Source organism: Argiope bruennichi, chromosome 7, assembly GCF_947563725.1.
Source record: "Argiope bruennichi chromosome 7, qqArgBrue1.1, whole genome shotgun sequence".
Taxonomy (NCBI): Eukaryota; Metazoa; Arthropoda; class Arachnida; order Araneae; family Araneidae; genus Argiope; species Argiope bruennichi.
In genome coordinates, this window is record NC_079157.1 from 38441424 (window position 1) to 38465929 (window position 24506).

A 24506-nucleotide genomic window follows, 5' to 3' on the forward strand; every position below is an offset into this window, starting at 1 on the left:
TTCTATAACTTAGGACCATAATTATTCCTTAAAAAAACATTTGTACACTATTTTAAAACACATAAAAAAATAAGTTTTTCAGTTATATTACTTTAATTTCAGAATGAATAATTTCAATTCCTAAATATGCTTTTTATTGTTGTTTTAACATCTACTTTGAATAAATTTTGTACCCACTAGGTACCCATACCACATCAATTTTGTACCCACTAGACTGGCGAGAACCAACCATCATACCGGAAGATTCCCACTTTCGAGGTGGCCCCAAGGGGATTTGAGTGTTTAGTAATAATTATATAAAAAATGAAACATAAAGAATTTTACTGTGAAATTTTTATTAAAAATCATTTATCATACAATATGCTTGCCATTTCGCAAAGATATTTGTTGTGAGCTATGTAAATTTTTCGGGTTTTTCTGGTGCTTAAAGAAACTCAAACTTTCCCATACTTTTCTAACAATATGGGAATCAGTCCAATTTATGTTCATCCTTTAATATCCCATAATGATGCAATTCTCTGAAGTAACTCTCTTTTCCATTTACTAAACAAAGTCTACTAAATTGAAGCAAGATAATTTCGAACGGGATCTGTATTAAAATGGATACAGAATGGGAGTTAGTCCAACTCTAACTCATCATTTGATATCCCATACTGCAGCTGTTCTCGGAAGTAGCTCTCTTTTTCATTTATTATTGGATTGAGATCTACTAAGCTGGAGGATGACAATTTTCCACCATATTCTTCTGGCAAATAATCTATAGATACTTGATTGTGCAACTCTTCTAAATCCGAGTCGGGTGAATGAAATACTACCTGAAAAGAAATGAAAAGAATCGTTTGAACTCCGCTCTCCTTGGCTTAAAATGTGACTTCGATAAAAAGAAATTTAAACCATTTTTTTTTTCTTATTACTTTATTTCTTTCATTACATTTTTTATGGAAATAAGATAATTACAATAACAATAAATTATTTCTTATTTGGTTTATATAAGAAATAAGTCACTAATCTTGAAAAATTTTAAGCATATTATCTGAATTTTCATGAAATAACGGATTTCATTTTGCTTCTTTTCTTGTAGAGGAAACTGTAATAATCATCAAATAATTTAATAAGAACGCGAATAATTAAGAAGGCAATGCGATAAGTATACACTTTAATATGAAAACGACGAATTTTGACATTTTAAATATCTCCAGAGAAAAAAAACATGTTTTGAATTATTTTTGTCTATATCTGAAGACGTTGGTGTTATGAATTTAAAATGTTGCTACCCAGTAGAAATATTAATTTATAAAACTATCTTCCTGATAAGAAAGACAGTTTTACAGATAGCTCTAACGATTCTTGAATGAATGCTGGATCAATAATCTCCAGATTTGGCGACAAACTGGGCAATCATTCGGCGACTTGATGAAGAATGAGGCGGCTTAGGCGGCAAAATTTAATATTCTTGAAACAGCAAGAGTAGCTAGCTCCACTAATACGCGAACTATGCCGATTTTCCTAGAACCTTCTTTGCTCTGTCATGGTAACTATAACATACTAGAAGACAGAGTTGCAGTCAGTCAAATAGCGAGTCGACAGTTAAATTCAGTTCAAGCTAGTAGTCAGTAGAGACGGTTCAGACGCGAGTAGACCTATGAAGCTCTTTTCCTGCGAGTTCTCTCAGAGTGTTATGATTTATTGTGGTTGTCTATAACCGATTTGTTGCTTTTGTGCTGCTGTTTATTGCACATATTTTTCTTGACCGCGTTTTAGCCGTGTTTTGAGACTTATGCTCGTGTTTCTGTGTAGAAAAAAGCATCGTTATTATTATCGAGCATGTTGAACTCTGTTTACTGTACACCAACAGCATCGGAAATTTGATTTTAGGATAACTTTTCTGCAACACTAGTTTCAAAACAGAATATCCATGACAATTTAGCCATAGTTTGTAGTCTTTGATGCAGATATTGTTAACTCTCACCTAAATTTTAGGCCTATTTCCTCTATTAAAATCCTTTACAGTGCTCTTGATCATCATAAACACGTTAGTTAAAAATCTAGACAGATGAATGGATCATCAAGCAAGATGAATGAAACATGGCATATTAATTTATCATCAAAATTGCAGATGTGAATTAAATTTTTGATGAAACCCCTTTGGTACGCTCATTCGCTAGTCAACATTACAACCAATATTTTACAAAATTATAAATTTCAAATTTCGAACCCATGTCAAAAGATATACCATGGCTATGAAGAATTGACAACATATTTTCGACCGTCAACAGATAAGGAAATTTTCTAAAAGAAACTGAGTAGTAAAATATTAATAATGTCAAAACTCTGTATTATTACTCTCCAGTGCAATTTGTTTCATAATAAAAAAGGGAATTTTACAGATATTATATATATATATATATATATATATATATATATATATATATATATATATATATATATATATATATATATATATTGGATGCTGATGGCCCATAGAATTAGAGAGAAACATGGCACCCATTTGGAGACTTCGTGATGAACTTAACAACTTTAGTGACAAAAATAAATATATAAACAATTCTCGAATATATAAACATTTTCTTTATATCTCTATTAAGAGGAAAGATTCGGATCTTTTACAGAATTCTATACCCAATTCCGAAAAGTGTAAAAAACAAGAGACAGTTGAAGCCAGAATTCGAGTGAATTCTCTCATTGCGGTATATGATCACCAACGAATTTCCTGTTAAAGATTTGTGCTGTTGCGGTTACTTAATAATGATCTTCTGCTTGCGTGTGTACTGTTGATTTCTTTAAGTGCTGTCTTTGTATTTGTTCCGGTTGTATTTTATTACTTGTGTTTTGTGTGAAATATAGCATCGTTATCCGTTGATGAACTTATTTTTACTTCTCACCGAGCATTCGCACCACCGTACATAAAAAATGATTTCCCTTAAATTTTCAAACACGAGCTGAAATAGAAAGAATCTGAAAATAATGCGAATAATGCTTTAGAATTATTATACGAAAAGTATGTTGGAAAATTACAGGAGTCCTGATCCTCTTATCCGGAACGTCGAAGTATCATATTGCTTCAGGCTTGATTCAGTTACCATTATATTATTTTTATAAATGCACTCATGATCATGATAACAATTAATACAAATGTATTTATTACTATTTCTAGGCGCGTGAATATAATCCAATAAATTATGCAATAGCGTAGCAAGGGAAAATGACGCTCATGAGAAAATATTATTTTTTCGCTCCTCGTGCCTTTTTCCTTTAAAATTGTGGCAAAAACATACTAATATTCGGTTGCAATGGCACTCCAAGAGATTTGCGCTGGGGCAGCTGTACTTCCTTTGCCTTATCATCGACGCGCCGCTGGAAACGACGCCCATGTTAGACTTACAGGAGAAGGTTAATCGCTAAAGAAGTAATGAATCCTATGACATTACTAAGGCTGGAGTAAGGATTTGAGGGGCGATAAATGTAAGACTAAATTTCAATGATAACGCCAAGCATTCATTTACATTCAAGCCTCACTTTTGCAAATAAAGCAATTTATCGATCAATATTTAAACTATGTGAACTATCAGGAATAGAGATTAGTTTATGATACACTATTGGAAATCTTCACTTACTGAAAAAGGGTAAGGATCTAATAATTTTATTAAAATATATTGGCTGGTGAAGCTTATAAAGTCAATTAATAACTACGCTACCCGAGCAATTGCTTTTGTATCGTGGTTATGTTACTGGGCTGCGAACCATAAGGTCCCAGGTTCTATCCTGGCCCATACCAATCCGCTACATTGGTGACCTCGGACGATGAACGTTCGACCTTCGTACATCTGTTGTGGTGCCATCTACCCACAGCAACCCAAAGTCGTCAGACTCACTTGACGTAGCAACAGCATCAGCAGCCACTCACCCACACATGCTCGCCATAACGCTTGGCGCTACTCAAATGGGTACAGGCGCATTAGAATCAACAGATAATACATCACCACTCAACGGCCATATCTTTCGTCTCACCTTCGATTCACTGGAGGGAGAGTCTATGATGAAAGCTTATAAAGCCAGTTAACAGCTACACTACCCAAGCAATTGCTTTTTTATCGTGCTCATGTTACTGAGCTGCGAACCATAAGGTCCCAGGTTCTATCCTCGCCCATACCAATCCACTACATACCAAGAAGTAGCTACATGGGGAATTTGCCAAATTTATGTCTAAAGGACTACCCAATATATGATTTTGAACGACTTCATTTCTTTGTCGAATGACGTGTTATAAGAAAGTTTCCGGCCTGTAAACATTATCATATTAATATGATTTCATCTACTAAAGTCATAGAATAAAGGTTTTGTAAAATTTTGTCAAGTATGTCGAATAAAAAGGAAAGCATTCGATGAATATGTGACATACTCACCTGAGTTTGCTGTTCCCTAGACCAAGCAGAGATTACATTTTGGTATAGAAGTTGTAGAAGTACCGGTGTCTTGATGACATGCAGGTATCTTATACCCAAAGTGCAATCGTACTGTAAAAAAAATTATACTAAAAGCAAGAACATTAATAATTCCCTATGAAAAATTAAAACTCACACTACAGGCTGTTTAAAAATTCATTGCACATACTTTTAAAAGAAATAAGTAGTAACAAAAAAGAAGCTAGAATCGCTTATATATGTTTCATAGAGAAGTCTTTTTGTAGCATCAGACATTTCTACAGCAGACAATAGGGCAGCTCCAATGAGAAACAGCAAAAGAAATCTCATCTAATTTTTCACACATGCTGTCTAGTAATGATATTATTCTCACATTTGCCGCAATCAAATTTTGGACTTTCGACAAAGTTGTGAATGTCATGAGTGCTTAGATTTTTATTTTGCCTGTCACATGCATGTTATTTTTGTGCTAAGTAACATAATAAAGAAGATCGAATACGCAGTTTAAAAGAAATTTGATATCGAACTACAATTTTAGAAAAAATATCATATACCAAATTTTATTTATTTAAATCCTTGCATTTTTACTATCGCGTATACGACTCAAAGAAGGCCGCGGTGGCCTGGTGGTAAGGTCTTGGCTCGTGAGCCGCTAGGTTTCAGGTTCGAGACCCGATTCCACCGAAGAACCGTCGCGTAAGGGGGTCTGTTGCAGCTAAATCCGTCAGGCCAAACGTCCTCCCGCTGGTATGGTGTGGTGTGGAGAAGGGGGTGCCAGCTCAGGTGTCGTCCTCGTCATCTGACCGCGGTTCAAAATGACGTGGTCCGTCCCTAAATAGCCCTAGTGTTGCTTTACAACGGGACGTTAATATAACTAAACTAAACGAATCATAGGGGAAGTATTATAATCATCAAAAAATTCGAACTAGAGATTTTGACGAATCTCTACGTTTTAGACCTCCATGGGCACGAAAATACATGACATTATGCCTGTCTGTCTGATAAACCTATAACTCAAAAACACTTTGACGCATTTTATTTTATAAAACTTGAATTTTGTTTCGGTTAGCTTTAGAAGCAAGTCACCAAATTTGAGCAGCATAAGTGAGGATAGGTCTTAAAACTTGATTGAATAATAAAATTTTATTCTTTAGTGAAACCGGGGAACTCATGCGAACCTTTGTTTATGTCCAACTTTAATTCAAAACTGTTTCTTTGGGTAATGAAAGTGGTTATTATCACTCAATCGCATTGTTTTCTTATTTTACAATCGTTTTACTCTCATATAATGCGTGTTTCGCCATTTTTGGTTAAACTTTAGACATCAGTATACATTATCATACATGTGCTGCTTACATCTGAAATATGATAGAGATATATTATGGATCAAACGGTTAAATCAAATTATTGTTCGATATCAGACAGTCCTCCTTTGTTTGCTTAGAAGCAAACACAAATTAGTCAAGACAATGCTTCTTGAAATATTAATACTGAACAACATGGAGCAATAAATGCATCTTAAACGTTGCATAACTTTATTAATGCTCTTGGAAAAAATCGACTTACGTGAAACACGCTGTAACAAGTAGGCAGGCAAGGCATAATTTCTGATATGTTATCCGGAGAAAAACCATCGCAGTCAATAATAACAGTTATACCACAGAGCTGTGTAACAGAGTTTTGCATCAAAGTTTCAAACACCATTAGTTCCAGCCGTAATAATTCCACGAATGGCACTTTTTGAAAGTCAACTTTCCCTGGAAGGCAAGAAGAAATGTTTTATAAAACTGTTCCAAAATTAACCGTACACTGCATAGGCATGCATACTTACATAATTTGCTTTATTTTCTTTCTCTAAAAAATGTTTAATTAATTAAATCGTATAATTTATTTATTTAATTTTTAACTTTTAATGAAGTAGATAAGACTTTTTATCCAGGCGTCCTGGCATAGGGGTAGCGCGTCTTCCCCGTGATCTGGGCTTGGTTTTTCTTCTTCTGTGAGGTGTGTGAATGTGCCCGCTGTAAACAGGGGTTGTGCAAGCGAATATGACGCATGAAGTAGCTAAGTCGTATTCTTGGCCCTAGTTAGCGCTACTGAAAAAACAAAAGACGCTCACTCGGCTTAAATCGCAGACAGATAACTAACTGTCAGTGGGCTTGTAAAGTGCCATAAGTCACAACAACAACACACACACTTATTATAAAGAAATCCCTCCAAAAAATACTAATTTTTTATTAATTAATCTTATTTAAAATCTTAAATACAGGGTGATTCAAAAGTTTGACATTATTTGAAAAAAGAATAATTTCCGAACGAATGACGATAGAAAGAAGTTGTCCGTACAAAAAGACTGTAAAAAAAAAATTATACAACTCCCGAGGCTTTTTTTTTGTGTGTGTGTGTGTTATTCAGACCGTATGTCATAATTTTTATAATATTTTAAGGGAATTTTGGTTCATGATTCAATCAGAAACTTAATGCAGTACAACGAAAAGCAAAACATCGAGCTTAAAGAACAATAAAGAAAAATTTTCATATCGAATTATATTGCAGAAAAGAACAGTCGTGGTAAAAAATGCAAAACTAAAAAGAGTTTTTAATCACTGATTTTGTCTGTTATCACCAGAATTTTTTTATTCGAATTTTATACTTAAACTATACTTTATAAAGTAATTTACATCATAGAAAAAAAGAAAGAAAAGGAAACTATTCATATCTATGATATCAAAAATAGAAAAAAAATATGCTATATAGAATATTTTCAGTAGCATGAAAATAATTGTAATTTTTTTTACAGCATTGAAAAGTATTGAGGAAAGTTGTACTGTAAATAAATTTATATTACACAATTTTTTTAAATTCAAATGGTATTAGGATCATTTAAGTGTTATAATATATTCGAAAGTTAAAAAATAAAATTACCAAAAATTCGCATAATTTTTAATTAAATAACATTCCAAAAGTCATTTCCGCGATCACATTCTTACCTTCCAAAGTATATTTTATACCAAATTTAATGAATGTATTGAGACTAACCTAATTTAATAATAACTACGGCTGATAAATTTTTGGCTCTATATGGAAGGGCTTTTATATGGTCGAGCGCTTGAGCTGATAAGGTGTTACTCGGAAGGTAGTTTCGGAAAATTTGCGGATGAAGATTCCGACCAATGTAATAGGTCTTAAGTCTCTTCAGAGTCTCGTCGGGAAGATACTTAGCTGCCGTGAGAAATCGGAGCAAAAAATTGTCATCAATGCAAGGTCGAAATCCAGTATTTTCTAGAAAACATATTAAAAAATCAAAATAAATTCCTGAAACTAAAGCTAAAAATAAATTTAGTAAATATAATTGTATTTAATACATAGAAAATAATTTGATAAGTATATAATTCATAAACGAATAATAAAAGTAGAAACAAAATGCAAAACAAAAGATAAATGAAGGGAATCGTTGCATTTATTCTTCATCAGGGGATGAAATTAATTTGTATTGGAAATGGGATTATGGTATTTTCTGCAAACTGTATCGAACCATTAAGTGAATAGATACTTGGTTCATCCCAAATATATTAAATCTAAGATAAGATTGAAAATGTGATGCAAAAAGAATGTTAGCAAAAATAGGATGCTCGTTTCATATTGGGTTTTTCTTTCCATCCGAATGCGTGTACACAAACTGTTGATGATTCGCACCCCGTTCGCAACGATTTATCACATGAAGTGAAATGATGCTTCCAATTATTTATGCAAATGTTTTTCACTATATATAAGAGCGGAAGCACTTGTGCGCGCTTGCTTAGACATAGATTCAGATTTTATTTTTACTTGTGTTTGTTGTCTGTGTCGGTGTAATATGTGATACTTTTATAATGTGTTAAATGTTTGTTTGTCGAAAGAAATAAAAGTCTGTGTTTTTAAGAAGTCTTCTCGACCTGCAACATTTTATAAGCACTAGTCACATGCCTTTTTCACAGCTATTATTAGAACATTTTACTCTGAGGGCCTTACAGACGATTGATCTTGACAATTACAGGGTTTGAACCCAAATATCGTCTGACAAAGAAGATACAACATAAATTATTTAAAACTGCATAAAAACAGAATAAATTTAATATGGATGCATGTAATATGAAGAATTAGATGAAAATGTATAGCAAAAAGAAAACCAGCGGGAGTGGTCGCTTCCCTCGCATACTCACTAAAAAACGATGTTATCCTTTGCATGGCATTAGTGTACAATGCTTGAGAAATATTACTCTTTAGCGTGAATTTAACATTTTTACTGAATCTATCGAGTGATTTTTGACGAGTCTTTTGGCATTTAATCCCTGGCATGAAGTTAAAACTGTCCAAAAATCTAATTTGAATTTCAAACCCAACAAATTGAAATAAAATTTGTCATAAAACTACACTTAAAGACGCAAAACACGTATTAAATTTAACATATTTAAGTCACTGCGTTTCTGAGTGATCCCGCTTAGGTGTTTATGAAAGTACAGACCGACAGACGGTTCACCCCCTTGTTAGATTTCGCTCGAAATTTGGTAGAGTGTATACCAAAGATGTTAAATCTGTGCATCGAATTTTATCTAGCTTTGTTCATTTTGTAGTTATCGTATTAAATTATGTTCAAACAATCGGACAGACAGACTTCACTCTGAGCAGATTTTGTTCAAAATTTGATAGAAATCTACAAATTTGGTTTAAAGACCGTATACCAAATTCCATACGTTCAGCTCAAAGCGTTTTTGGATTGTCTTTGTCACAGACAGACAGACAGACGGACATTTTCAAAAAAGGTGTTCTTCGAACTCAACGAGATCTAATAATGTGTTGATTCGTCAAAATCTCACGATTCTGGACGTATTCTCTATACTACATGCTACGTATACGAGAAAGAAAAAAACTGCAATTTATTAATTTTTTTAATGCCATCCATTTCAAAATATGTTAATTCATTTTTTTTAAATTTCACTTCAATTCTATAGTTGTTAAATTGGTATTAAAATCAAATTACTTCCGTGAGCATTCAAACAATACGTACTTCCAAGCATGCTTTTCAGTTCATTTAAACTTCGGGTTTTTATTCCAGGAACTTCTCTGTAATGGGTTTTATTCCTATTCAGACGTGCATCATCGATTTCGACGTCATTGAATTCCAAACTCTCCAGACAGGCAGCCATTTTCAAAATATTTTGGTTATGTGTAGAAAAATGTTCGCCTGCTTAAGTGGACTCTTTTTTTAAATAGATTTATGTATAAATAGCATATAAATGAATCTGAAAAAAATGACACATTAACTTTGCATCTGATAAACAAAAGCAATTTTTTAGTTTAGTTTAGTTATATTAACGTCCCGTTGTAAAGCAACACTAGGGTTATTTTGGGACGGACCTCGTAATTTTGAACCGCAGTCAGATGACGAGGAGGACCACACCAGCGGGAGGACGTTTGGCACGACGGATTTAACGTGCAACAGACCCCTTTACACGACGGTTCTTCGGTGGAATCGGGTCTCGAACCTGAAACCCTACGATTCACAAGCCGAGACCTTACCACCAGGCCACCGCGGCCTAAACAAAAGCAATGGTATTTATTCAATATATGCTATATTCAATTCAATTCCTTTTCTAATCTTGAAGATGTATGTACTTCTTCATATATTCAAAAACTGGGTAGCAGAATATTTAAAAATATTTCGATAGATTAAAAAACTGAGCCAGCTTGGCGAGTTCAAACTGACAAATGGAGTTCCTACTGCCTCCAGATTTAGAGAATTTTAGCCCTTGAAAGACCTTCAAGAAAGCAATTCTATCCCTAGTGTCATATTATTATACACTAAAAGGTAATAATGTGCTGGGGAGGGGGGGGGGTGATAACTTCAGAATGCACAGAAACTTCGAGACATTTGACTGCAATTTGAACGTTATTTAGTTATGAAGATTTTGTAATATCGAGTTTCTTCAAATCATCTCTATCATTACTTAAATTTTAGAACATTATTCTTTAGTTTTAGTTTAGTAATATTAACGCCCAGTTTTTAAAGCAATACTAGGACTATTTTGGGAAGGAACTCATAATTTTGAACTGCCGTCAGATGACGAGGACGACACATGAGCGAGGACCAACCTCACCAAACTTCCACTCCACACCAGTGGGAGGACGTTTGGACCCAACAGATTTAACGTGCACCAAACCCTCTTCCACGACGGTTCTTCGGTGGAATCCGGTCTCGAACTTGAAGACTTCCGATTCCGAAACCTTACCAACAGGCCACCATGACCCGGTGGGAACATTATTCTAGTTCCTGATCAATAACTACTTGCAAATTTTATATTGTTTTATCTTATAATTCCAAAAAAGTGTGGTGCCCCCAAAGTTAAAAAAATAATAATAATAAAATTACCGCTCCTACTATCAAATGTTATTTATATTATGTTATGAAACGTTTTCTTTATTTTTATATTTTGCTTAAAATTAAATTTCCTTAGTGCGTTTTCTTTTTTACACACGATATACTTAAACTAACTTTTTAGAGTGCGATCTACAATTGAGCGTTTTACTATTTCAGTTTATCAAAATTTTCATTTAAAACTGCTTATAAAAGATGAAATAAAATTTTTTAGAACAAATATCCAGTTTTGAAAGTTTTTTTTAGAAAAGCATCTGCACATAAGGGTAGCGCATCTTCCCCGTAATCTGGGCATCCCGGGTTCGAGTCCCGGTATGGGCATGGCTGTTCCTCGTCTGCGCTCTATCTGTGAGGTGTTTGAATGTGCTCCCCTGTAAAAAGGGATTATGCAAGCAAATGCGACGCATGAAATCACTAAATCGCACTCTTGGTCCTAGTTGACGCCATAGAAAAAACAAGAGACGCTCACTCGGCTGAAATCGCTGACTGTTAATAACCAGTGGGTGTGCAAGTTTGAGGTTCGAACTCGCAACGTTAGGGTTCATAGCCGAGTAAAACGACCACTAGACAAAAGTGTACACTTTTTTCCGGAGGCTGTTATCTGGCTTCTGAAGTTACCACCACAAGGGCTTATAAAGTGCCGTAAGTCACAACAGAAAGGCATCTAATAAAGGTTTGACTTTTTATCTTTCTTTCTTCAAGCATTACAATCTGTTACCGATCACGGCTATCTTTATTTAGAATATAACCCTGTTATATTCTAAGAAAAGTATTCGAATAAATGCAGAAGTGAATCCAGATTACCATGATTTTTGTGACAAGCAATATTCAAGATAATAATGCAGCAATATTCAAAATAATAATGCAGCAATATTCAAGATGATCATTATCTTGACAATGCTAATTCTAATAATAATGCATTTCTCTCTGTATCTCAAAATATTTATCCTTTTTGTAATAATTCTACTAATTCAAACTCTTTGTATACAACTTGCAGTGACAGAATCGTTAACAAGTCCTCTAGGTATGATGATTATCTTTTATAATTCGGTTACGTGTAACGAATTTCGGTTTGTCTTCTTATATACGTTTGTGGCAGTTTGATCATTTTATTATAGTTTAAAATCGTATAATTTATTGTTATATTTGCTAGAACGGAAAGATTCAACATGGACGATAACATTTGATGTTGAAGTTTAGAAAAAAAAACATTCGGCAAGACTTTGATCATTTTTTATATGAGCTGCGAGGTACCAATTGCTGTTCATATATTGAACATTGTTATTTGTATTATTCATTCGTCCTGAGCATATAACGAATAAAAATATGGATTTTTGCTGAATTTTGCTCTTTTCAAATGATTATTTAGCTAACATTTTATTCGCATTTATTTGGTTTTTAAAACCTGCATTTTCTCCCTTTTTATTTTTCAAAACACATTGTATTTTTAAAACGCCATTGTTTAATTTGAAAACTTTCATGGCTGTAAGAAGGAAATTTTGAAAACTATTTTGCATTCATATCCTAACACATTAGAGTTTTGAAATTTTGTACAGTCGTGTATTCCTAAACACAAATGATAAAACATTTAAATGCTCGAGGAATATAATTTTCAGTTCAACGTTTGAATCAAGCGATGATTGGTGCCCATATGATTGGGGACATCTCGTAATTCACTTTTAGAAAAAAAAAAAAAAAAAGTCATAACGAAGTTCTAAAATATTTTCGTAATGAATTATGAATTGCATTAAAGATCAAAATATAGAAATGAAAAAATAATAAGCATGCCTTCATTAGTACACTACAAAACAGAAACCCTTTTTCTCTTTCAAAAATATATGTCAAAATTAAACTGGTTAAAGTAGATTTTTCAGCTAACCATGCTTTTTTTATCGCCTAATACAATTTTAATTAGTTTCTAGAACAAAATATCTTGAATTATATTACAAGTGGCGAATAACTATTTTAAGATATTAAGTGAATGAATTCAATCAATGTTTCTAAAATATTTATTGAATTGATTGAATTTATTCAACCATTTCTTGTTCTTCGTTAATTTATTTTTATAAATCTCGATTTTACAATGGAATTTATTTGTGATAACTTATTTTTAATTAATATAATTTTTAAATAAATGAAAATATAATTTTTTCAATATATATTTTTTATTGAATCGTCAGTAGTGTATTTTTATAAACTTAAAATTTAAAAATATTTCGATTTGTTTAATTATTTTGTGGCGGAGATTACAATAATCGATTCCAGTATTTTATAAAAAGAAAGCTATGAAATCAAGCACGTGTTTAAAAGCGGAAGTAACTAGCTATGAAGCAACGTCATTGAATATACGCCATTCATTGGCAACATCTTTTTCACTTTGTTCTGAAACATGCTGCCATCTATTAACACAATATATATATATAAAGAAAAAGGAGTATTTTGTGTTCGATTATTATTTTGTATCTAGAAAAAATATTTAGCGTAATTTGTATTGAATATCACAGTGCATATTTTTATTTATTAAAGACTGTATATGTATTTTATACTGTGGCATATATTAGCCCATAATTATAATTTTAAAACATTTTTCCTGCGTTCAGACGAACAATTTATTTTTTAAGCTACCTATAATTTTCAATCATTTCAGTGAGTTGAATAAGCATATTAAAAGACGCAATTGCATTATTTTCACATTGAAACACAAAATCATAATTTTTTTTAAAGGGTAAATAATTGTTATAATAATAAAATCAATAATCGCGTGCATTCTATTTTCACATGCAATCTTTTATTTGTATCAAACTATTATAATGCTTTATTTCCTCGTTTATCATCATTTTTCTAATTTATAAAATTAAATTTCACAAAATATTTCTTCACTTTTACTTCAAAAGATAGTTGACACGAAGTCCAGTCATGTGGTTTACTTCATTTTGATGATTATTATACAAATGAAATAAAAAAATTTTTTAATGATTTTTTCAAAATCTAAAATGATATCAATATATATTACTCACTAATAACAAACTAAGATGAGCATACGATTACAAAATTTCCCATGCACTTTTTTTCCTTCAAGAAAATAGAAAATAAAAGGAAATTAAGAAAATGAAATTAATTGTACATACCTATTTCATACAGTATAGTTTTCAGATTACGTCAGTTTCCAAGTAACGTGAAAATGAAATTAATATTCTGCTTCACACTGATATTGTTTTCAGGTTCACATGTATTGTAATGAATTATCTAAACTCTTATCTAAGCGAGACATAAAGATAAAAAAATAAACATCTCGTTTCTCTCCTACGCATAGCAGATTGCTTGCCCAAACGACAATGTAAAAGAAACACAGCCGTGCTTGGAAAAGGGGAAATCCCTTGTCGTTTAAATGCTGCTTAATATTATTAATTATCTAAGGCTGAAATATATACACTAAATTATAATTCTTTTCCCTTTATTGCTCAAAATTTATTCAATTTTTTATTACAAAAAATAATCTTTGGCAGATATATATCATGTGTAATATACTTTAAAATATGAATAACGTCCTTCTAGTTTCACTTTCACTTTCTTTATTTACTGAAAGCACTTTAAATAAACTGGCAGCAGTAGTTTTCATTCAATAAGAAAATAGTTATTTTAATCGTAGTTACATTTTTCGTTCAGTTAAGTCCAAAGTTCTTTTTTTTTTTTTTTTTTTTTCGGATAGGAAATATTCTTTAATGAAAATTTTGTCAAATTCCAGTTTTTCGAAAAAGAAATTAATGCCGAAAAGAGAAAAAAAATCGAAAAGAAATTAAATTAAATTAATTAATTTCCGTGACTTTTCTAAACTAGGAAGTTTTTTAAATTAATGAATGTTTTGATTAATTTCAAATTGGCGCATTTTTTGAAATTGTGCCATTGAGATTTGTAATTCATTAGCTTGTAACCGGCACGGTGCTGCCACAGGAGAAATAATTTTGAAATAGGTATCTTGTTTAATTACAAATGATAGAAAGAATGATATTTATTTTCTTGTCGAACAATGCATACATTCATTGAAATTTAATGATATATAGAGAAGAAGAATAAATAATATTTATTCTTTTTTTTTTAACTTTATATATAATAATAGTACTATGCCTATAACCGTCGTGCAAATGTAAGCAATAAGTAAAGTAGGCAAAGTTTTATCGCAATCGGATGAATGGTATGGCAGAGCATAAAATACGAACATGCAAAAACTCATTTTTATATATTAGATTATAATCTTGATATTTCGACGATATTGTGGAGTGACATGTCAATATTCCTCTATTGAATTACTATAAATGATGAATCTATCGAATGAATCTGCATATGGGCTGCTGTCATTAGTTTACATCTTCTGTTACTCTAAGGCCAGCAACAAAATATTGCTCATAGGAAAAAACATAAGTATTTTCTAATGTTTAGGGGAAACGGAGTTTTTTCAGTCCACGTGATTTCACCTGCCAGATTCCTGAAATAATACTAATGCTGCATATTCAAAAATAATTCGAAATGTGTCTGGAATTATAAAATGTAGATGTCTGATTTTCAGGACGGTGTTATTGAATTAAGCATAACGAAAGATTATGACGCTCTTTTATACGAGAGTTATGACATTATTTATATGAAAAACATGATGGAAAAAATTATGGCTCATGTAAAGAATACATTATAGATTTCTCACATGTGTCAATCACTTCATTGGTTTATTCTTTATTATTTAATTAAAGGTCTAAATTAATTTCAAAGTAGAACAATTTACTTACAAACTTATCCCAGAATACCAAATGCAATGCCATGTTATTTATTTAGGTGGAGTTTCTGTAACAAAAGACAAATATTTTTTTTGTTTTATACTATCAATAAGTTTTATCTCTTGAAATAGTTATCTACTGAATAGTTTATATCTATTGAAAGTTTTTCTATTTATTTAGAGAAAAATATGATTTGATTAATGTACTGTTATATATATTAGAGACAGTATGCATTTTAAAGGAATATTTTTTTCTTGTATAGTTGAGTATTTGATGCTATTAAATACATAGATCTGACAGTGTAATTATGAAGAAATATGGATACATGTGAGTTTGATCATTTGATCTCATTAATGAAAAATAAATTTATATATAAAAATACATATATCTCAGTTGCATGATTCAAATGAATTTTGTTAAATTCCATTGAAATGACATTTAAAGTTATTCATATTATCATTTTACAAAAAACAATAAAATAATACTAAACATTTTTGAATACATGCATATTTAGCCTTGATATATGTATCATTGAAACATTTCATGTTTCATTTGACTGCCACATAATTTATTGTTAAATCAGTTATTATCTAACTGATGCTTATGAAACAGTTAATTGCTGATCCTGCAATAAGAATGTATTTTAGTTCAAGCATAATTTGATGGTCCTTTTTACCTTTTCTTTTAATTTTAAATTTTGAATTCAGTTTTTTTTTAATTAATTAAAATACGAGCCTAATTCTTGCCTCAATGAGAACAAAGATAAATAATTACTATGTAATATAAATTTGCATATGATTTAATTATTGGAAATATTATATATAATTGCTTATTGAAAAATGTTCTTTGAAAATGTTAAATTACCTATATCAAAAGAAATGTGAAAAACTAACAATTTCAAATGATAATATTTATTATTCATAGTCAAAAAATGGTCCTTTTCTTTAATATTTGACTGAACTTTCAGTTTTATATAATTGAAAGCTTATGATATGAAATGTGAATGTAAATTTTTACTAAGAAAAATAGTTCTTAATATTTTTATTTACTGACAAAATTTGTAAATCATAGGATCTTAAGATAATGTTTTGGAATTCTAAAATATTAAAATGTAATAAGAATTTGATCATTGTTAAGTCAAGCCCATCTAAATAATCAATGTTAGTAGAAGAAAATATAAATGCCAAAAGCCATGATTTTGTTCATGAAAGTTTAGTATAGAAATATAGCCAATAAAAAAATTATATGTCAAATTTAAAACTTAATTATCAACTTTATTATTCATTAGCTGCCTTTGCCGGCATGGCTAGTTTGTTGGGATATTTGTTATATTTAATTTCAGTTTTGTTCCAAATTTGATACTATATTTCAAATAATTTGGCTTGTAGAGAGTCAACACATATTTTTATTATTATTGTAGTACAGATTATCCTATAAAAAATGGATCAAAGGTGATAAATTTTGTGCTTCTACCTTTTCTGACAGTACAATATTTTATTACGTAATTTAAAATAATATGTAAATATATATATATATATATATATATATATATTAAAAGAAAAAATATTTACTTTAAATCAAATGATAATTAGTTACATATTATAAAAGAATGAATAAAAATAATAAATTTTTATGATATTAAAGGTGGTTTTTTTATTTAAAAATCTAAACAATACCTTATTTAAAGATTTATATCAGCATATGTTTTGTTACCTGAAATGTAGAAGTAAGATTTCAAAGAAGAATGGCAAAAAAAAAAAAAAAAAAAAAAAAAAAAAAAAACATTACTCTTTTTCAAATTATGCTAACCACTCCAGTTAGATTTAAAATATATAAATTAACCTGAAAAATTAGTGTTTTTTATATTTGTTTAACTGTTCAATGTCGATAAGTTTAAATCTTTAATAGTAATAATCTTTAGATTCAAAATTTGGAGTTTGATGGCTTAAGAAATGAAAAATTTTATAAATAAACTTGAAAGCTATAAACCACAGAGGAGTTCAGAAAATGTTTTCATGAGTTTACTTAAACATAATTCTGTTCACTATTTGTCACTTAATAGAATATACCAATTTATTTAACATTGAAAAAAAAAAAACTTTGGGATTTTAAATTTTAAGTGCTATCAAAATGCTATATTCTCCAAAAATATATTTACCATGAACAAATTATTCCCTCCCTTTAAATGTATTATACAAAAATAAGCAAATATTAAAAATGATATAGTTTATTAAAAAGATTTGTTTTTTAATACTTTCTTATTTCTTCATAATCTAATTAAATCTATATGTACAGCACTAATCAAATTGGTATGGTATGAAATAACAAAGGTGCAATCTTTTGAAAAAAAAATTCTGTATGCATTCTAATAAACAGTAGAAACATGACTTAATATTAGGTATTTCCTAATATCTAAAATATATTCTCTTAAACACATCTATTGAAAATTGTCTTGTAAACATGTTTATATTTGCAACATAAAATTTTAATAAAATCACTAAGAAATTAGATTACATATATATACTCATTTACTTTATAACTTCTTTTAACACTCAGGATGAGAAACCCTGTTAAAAAAATACAGAACATTTAAAATAATAATTTTTATGTACAGCAAAAATAGTAACATAATGATGAGAATTGTAGACATGCAACTCTTTTGATGAAAATTCTCAGAAGTATACAAGTATAGATTTATACAAGTTTGTGAATTCCATTACGGAGTGATTTTCGAAATTTCAGAGGAAAAAATGTGAACAAATAACTTATTTTTAAACTATCACATTTCTTATCTCTCAGAGCCCCAATAAATATGTTAATGGTCCAGTAGCCATAGTATATAAAAGAATTATAAGTAAAATGTTTTTACTGAAATTTTTTAAATTTTTAATTGAACTCCCCAACAGATCAATTTCAGTAGAAACTGCATGGTATCAAAAATATACTGGAAAAAAAAACATTTTAAGGCTGAGAGTTGCATATGAAACAAATTTGAGGGTTTAAAATCCTTAGAAATATAGTTTTATTGCATTTCTCTAAATTTTTTCCAGATATGTAATGTATATTTCACAAACAGATTTGAAAATTGAAATATAAAGTTATTTCCCTGCTTTGAAATACTTATAGATATGGGCAATAATTTTCACTTCATATGAAATAAGTCCTCTATCAGATCTAGAATAACTAATATTCACCTTGGATCATTTTAAATTTAATTAGTATTGACAACTTATTTTCTGAAATAGAAATGAGGGTAACTGAAGATGCCTTGTGCAAGGAAGGAAGCATTGATATTAGATTTGATATGACATTTTTGAAATAGACCAACAGTTTAAAAAAGAAAACTTTTTGTGTGTGTGTGTCCCATATAAACCTTGTTTGTTTTCGCCAAATTAAAACGAGTTTGACATCTTTGCTATAAATAATGAGATTAATTTATAAAAAAGTTAAGCACTTTAAAATGCAGTTGGAGCAAGATTTTGTGTAAATATTTAAAATAAATTATTGAATCCATCGAGAATCTTTTTAATTAAATAAATGTCAGTTTGATGATACCTATAATTTGAATGCCAGCTAATTGATACTGATAATTTGATGTCAACTAATTACATATTTTGTTTGTTACTATATACAAGTTAAGATTTTTTAATGTTGACTCTAAAGAGATAAAAGCAGATTGTAAGTGAAACTATTAATGAAAATATCATATGTGTATTTATATATTGTATATAAAGTATAAGCATATAATTTCAATCAAGCAAATATTTTAATAAATTTATTGTTGAAGTTATGCCTAGAATAGTTGTGATAGGATTAAGCTGCAGAATTGTGTTAAAATGCTTTTTTATGCAAAATAAAATTTTCTATGCATAAAATCTACAATGGATTAAAATCTCAGAAAAATAAATTTAATTTAAAAATTATTTTTGTATAAGATTTTTAAAGCAGCAAACATATTGTAATACAAGTATGAATTAATATATAAAAATAATCGTGACTAAGCGCACCAAATATTGCTATAATTTGCAATTTGGGAAAATCATATGTAAAGTAAATTTATTCAGTAGACAGATTACAACAAAGTGTTATAACAACTCCATTTCTCAATTCTAAAATTAAATATGCTTTAAAAATCTAAAATAGATAATAATAGATAATAGATAAATTCAAGATATTTATGCAAAACAGAATATTTATACACAAATGTTTATTTTAAAAAATTACTGCATTTTAACTTATCTACTCACACCAGAAGTTTGATTATTTTATTGAACTTGATACTACTTAAAAGTTTTACAATTTTTTTCAATATCTTACTTATATTTATGTTTTTTTTTTTTTAAATAAAATGCAAGATATTAAACCTCTGAAAAATTCCTGGTTTGAGAAGGTAAAAAAAATCTAGAATTCAATCAGTCAAATGCAATAAAAAAAATCTAAATCTATTATAATCTAATATTTAATACACACACTTAAGAAGAATGACAAACAGAAGTATTTGTCATTGTTCAATTAATTAGATTCCATATTAAGGATATTTAACTGACCTTTTTTAATAATTCCATTGTATAAGAGAAGTTGGTATTTCAATTAAATCAATCACTCACAAAAAATATATGATGTCAAATTTTAATAGTGGAACATGTCTCATTATATGTACACACAAATGAGTTTTCATTACATGATATGATGGAAATCTATTAATAATTTTTACATATAAATCTTTACAATAATGAAGTAAGATTTATCTTTAAAAAATTCTCAGATATAATAAAATTTGCAAGGTATTTTATCATATAAATATTTTCTTTCTGAATGTAGAGGTCCTGAATGTAGAATGAATGAGAGATTCTGAATGTAGAATGTCGAAAAAGGTAGAGGTCTGTTTTAGCTCCGGGTCAGCGGTTAGTCTGGGTTAGTCAATGGTCTAATGGGCCTTGTCTGACTTCGTCAGACAGCTGAAGGATAAGCCACAACAACAACAACTTTCTGAAGGTATAAAAATGTTTTCAGTTCTTTTGTTTTAGCATATTATGAAATCATAACTGTTACAGAATAAAAAATCCATAATTTTAAGAATGAATTAAAAATTCAATATAAAGGATTTTTCAATAAACATTTTTACTTTCAATTGAAAAATGTATTTTCTTAAAAAATTTACAAGGAAAAAATCCTATAATAAAAGGCTATTGTATTAGGCTTCAGCAATAACAAAACCCCTTGGACAACTCCCATAATAATAATATTTCATAAGCAAATACAGTTCAAAGAAATACAGTTAAGAAATCGAAAGTAAGATTTTTACCTAGCTAAATGCAAGAAATACATTCACTTCCCACTTTGATGTGGAATTTATTTACACAACTGAGGATAATCTTCTGTCCATCTTTTATATCAATTCTCAATGAAATGCTTCTTTAAAAAAATTATAGAAATAGGTATGTATTAGATTTATTAACAATATATGCAAACTTCCTAAAAATATACAGGAAAAATATTTCAGGTAAATAATGGAGGACTTTCTAAATATAACTTGCGTCCTTCTGATCCGAAAAAAAAAATGACATGAAAGATTTCATAAGAGATTATCTTATTAATAAAGATAAATATTAGACCTAATATTTAATCCTACATCTGCTTAACTGACATGGACAGTTACACAAACAGAAATATGTGATGAATTGTACAAGATTCAAAAAATTTGAATCGTATACAGCTTGCAATTCTTGCATTCATATTAAACACTAATTCACAAAATAATTACATTTGTAATTGATTGAAAGATAATAGCATTGCATTTATAAGTAACTGAAATTATTTCAAATGGCAAATACTAAATTATTATTATTAAAGGCTTTTGATGCTGGATTTTATGCAATTACAAAATATAAATATGGATACACAATAATAACATTTTTAATTAATCATATACATTTTAGTACAATTAATCATATACATAGCATTTCTGTCGTGCTTAAAAATAATCGAAAATACATTCAAAATATTTACAAAAGAAATTACATTTGTATTCAAGATTAATCAAAAATAACTGATGCTACCAGATCTTTTTTGATTTTAAATTAATCATATACATTCAGATTTTCATCCCACTTATGTATAATCGAAACCACATTCAAAATATTTCCAACACAAATAATCATATTTAAAATTAATCGAAAAATAGATTCAAAAAATCTTTCAGTTGTCAAAAAATAACGGAATCAACCATATTGCTCTTGAGGAATAGGCATTATAAACTACTATTCTAAAAAAATTTCCCTCACAACTTTTTCTCTTCTTTATTTCCTCGGAGCAGAATTTTTGGAACAGTCCCTGGACGCTTCTGCTTTGTTTACTACTTGGCTATCGTCGACAGTAAGATAAGAACCCCCCCCCCCCCAAAAAAAGACAAAACATTTAATTTCTGCTGAGATCACGATTGCAGCTAATCCTAAGATTCAGCTAATAGGCTAACATCAGACACAGCGCCGCTTGGCGGCAGTTACATTTCGCTTTGCTTTACAATGAACATTCTGCAATTTGAGTTTGTGTCTTATGAAATGTTTCGGTTTTAATTCTTTTTTAAAAATGCCTTTCCTTCGGTTTTGGTTTTAAAAAAATGCCTCTCCTTACTCTACTATTAAATGGACTTTGCCACTTAAACCGAAACAGCTTCTTTCGCAATTTAAATTGCATCTAAAGAACGGCTTCTATTCTCACTTTAAACGCTCTTAAGAAACATTTTTTTCCTACTCAATTGATGCACCAATGGTATATTGCTTGCGTTTTTCCCTCTGAAACTGAAACTTCTATTCAAACTGAATAAAAGTGCCCAGGCACTAAGGATCTTTACACAACTAATGCAGGAAGAGTATTAATAAACACTATTTTTACGACAATAACTTGTTATTCCTGAAATATGCTATTAGTTAATAAATGATAATCAATATCCAGAAACTTTTCAACTCATTGCTCTAGATTCATTACTCATAACAGAGTGATAAAAGATATTTGATGAATATTATAATTTGCCACTTTTATATATAAAATTTTATCTATAGAATTTTACAATTCCATTTAAGTATATTCATTTTGGGTGTTTGTATTAAATACAACTCGGTCACGTATCGAGTTTTCATCGTAGAGAAAACAGCGCATTTAGAGGAATCCGTTTGTTTATGTTATATTTTTTAAATTTATTTTTAGGATATTAAGGGAGACGTCGCTTTGTAAAAATTCGTGGTGCGCTTGAAACTTTTATTCTGTCTTAATGAAAATATACCCACTGCAAAAATCCATACATGTGAGTTAATGTATTGAACGGAATAGAGGATGCAATGTTCAGTTTTCCATATTGCGCCAACCATTCACATTTTTCTTCAAAGTGGTACAGTAAAAGACCCACAAATATATTTTACAAAGCAAATGAAATATTTTTCAAATAAATCAACTGATGCAATTCTCTCTCAATTGCGTAACAAAATAAAAGCCAGTTTCCGAAGAAATTCATTGAGCCTATCGGAATAAACTATAAAAACAAATAAAACCAACATACTCTGTACTTTGCAATAAAATTTTGCTCAGGAATGATTGCATGGTCTTGCAGAACAATAAGTGCATTTTTAACAACTCCTAATGTCTTATTTTGCTCAAAAACTGAAAAGTGATATTAATTGACAGAAAAAATTAATGGAAATAATATAGCGTTATTATATTATTAATTCTTTGAAGATGTACAGCCCATTCACAAATAGCTGACATCGCTCAGAAATGGCGATTAATCTGTTGATGTTTAAAAACTACATGTGAATTCCCAAAGAGCGAATTTAAGTATATTTACATCAATCAATGCCTGCTAAAGTATATTAAAAAGTAATGTATAAAACAAAAAGAAAATAAACTCATGTTAAAAACAAGAAAAAACAGAGACCTGTTTACAACTGTAGCGAGTTTTAACATTCAAAAGTGATAGCAAAATTTTATGTGTTATATTAAAAATCTTTAAACTCGTTTTAAGGATAACTGCATTTTTCGTTATTCTCCTTAACGGTAAACATCCTTCCAAAAATGTGTTTTAGATATTAAAACGAAATTTTGCCAAAATATTTTACTTGTCTCTAGCTGTATTATTAACTAGAATCTAACCCTTCGGTTTTCAATTAATTATTTTACTGGCTGTTTTTGCAAAAATAATCAAAAAAAAATTAATAAATATTCTGGGTTTTCATAGAAAATTAGATATTTCTAAAACTTCTAGAGTTACTAGAAATCTTTTCATTCATAATGCAGCTAAATATATTAGTTCCATATGATATAAAAATAAGAGAAATATATTCGTTATAATATACAGGAGAATGTCTGGCGTAAATGTAAATACTCAATAAATTTAGCAAAAAAAAAAAAATGCTTATAATATCCGTATTACCCATTGAAAATCATTGGAATTATTATTATTCTCCTTTGGAATTGTTTGTTTTAATAAAATTTTGCATTTTTGTTGTTGTTGTTTTAAGAAAAATGCTCCTGGCTCGAGTTTTATTCAGACCATAGACAACTGATCGCAGCGCCTCACTCGTCACAACTACGAACCCACGAAAGTCGTGACGAATCCCTCACCCTTCAGATGATTCCATGCCAGCTATATTATTTGTGTTTAGGATGGCTAAATGCGGTGGAGAAGAGATGCAGTAGGCATAACATATATATTTATTTATTATTAAGCAGCATATTCAATATTTGCTCATTACTTTTTGTATAGACTTCCCCTCTCCCAATTCTTTCCTCTGTGTTCTATTTCGTTTGTCTTTTCAGAACAAGCGACATGGATGCAAGAACAAAAATGTAAGAAATATGAAAATGCCGTTAAAAAAAGGAAACCAAAAT

General features: G+C 29.8%; 1 protein-coding gene and 1 long non-coding RNA gene across 7 annotated transcripts; both read right to left on the reverse strand.

Annotated features, from left to right (window-relative positions):
* Positions 1-314: 314 nt before the first annotated feature.
* On the reverse strand, positions 315-15653 carry LOC129975100 (alpha-tocopherol transfer protein-like). Of its 5 annotated transcripts, none has more exons than XM_056088021.1 (6): positions 15636-15653; positions 9490-9724; positions 7482-7724; positions 6009-6199; positions 4425-4535; positions 315-815 (listed from the first exon to the last, which is right to left on the reverse strand). In XM_056088021.1, exons 2-6 carry the CDS (start codon positions 9626-9628, stop codon positions 618-620), a joined length of 882 nt encoding a protein of 293 aa, XP_055943996.1. In that variant the 5' UTR covers positions 9629-9724; positions 15636-15653; the 3' UTR covers positions 315-617. The 5 variants fall into 5 exon arrangements, with proteins under 5 accessions (XP_055943996.1, XP_055943998.1, XP_055943997.1 ...); XM_056088023.1 differs by lacking the exon at positions 15636-15653 and adding an exon at positions 13986-14393 and having other exon boundaries at positions 9490-9666; XM_056088022.1 differs by lacking the exon at positions 15636-15653 and adding an exon at positions 13986-14393 and having other exon boundaries at positions 9490-9669.
* A 2314-nt stretch (positions 15654-17967) lies between these two features.
* On the reverse strand, positions 17968-21997 carry LOC129975102 (uncharacterized). 2 transcript variants are annotated; one of them, XR_008785019.1, is made up of 3 exons: positions 21850-21997; positions 20929-21038; positions 17968-18190 (listed from the first exon to the last, which is right to left on the reverse strand). It is a non-coding gene; the product is annotated as an uncharacterized LOC129975102 (long non-coding RNA). The 2 variants fall into 2 exon arrangements; XR_008785020.1 differs by lacking the exon at positions 17968-18190 and adding an exon at positions 20320-20612.
* Positions 21998-24506: the final 2509 nt, after the last annotated feature.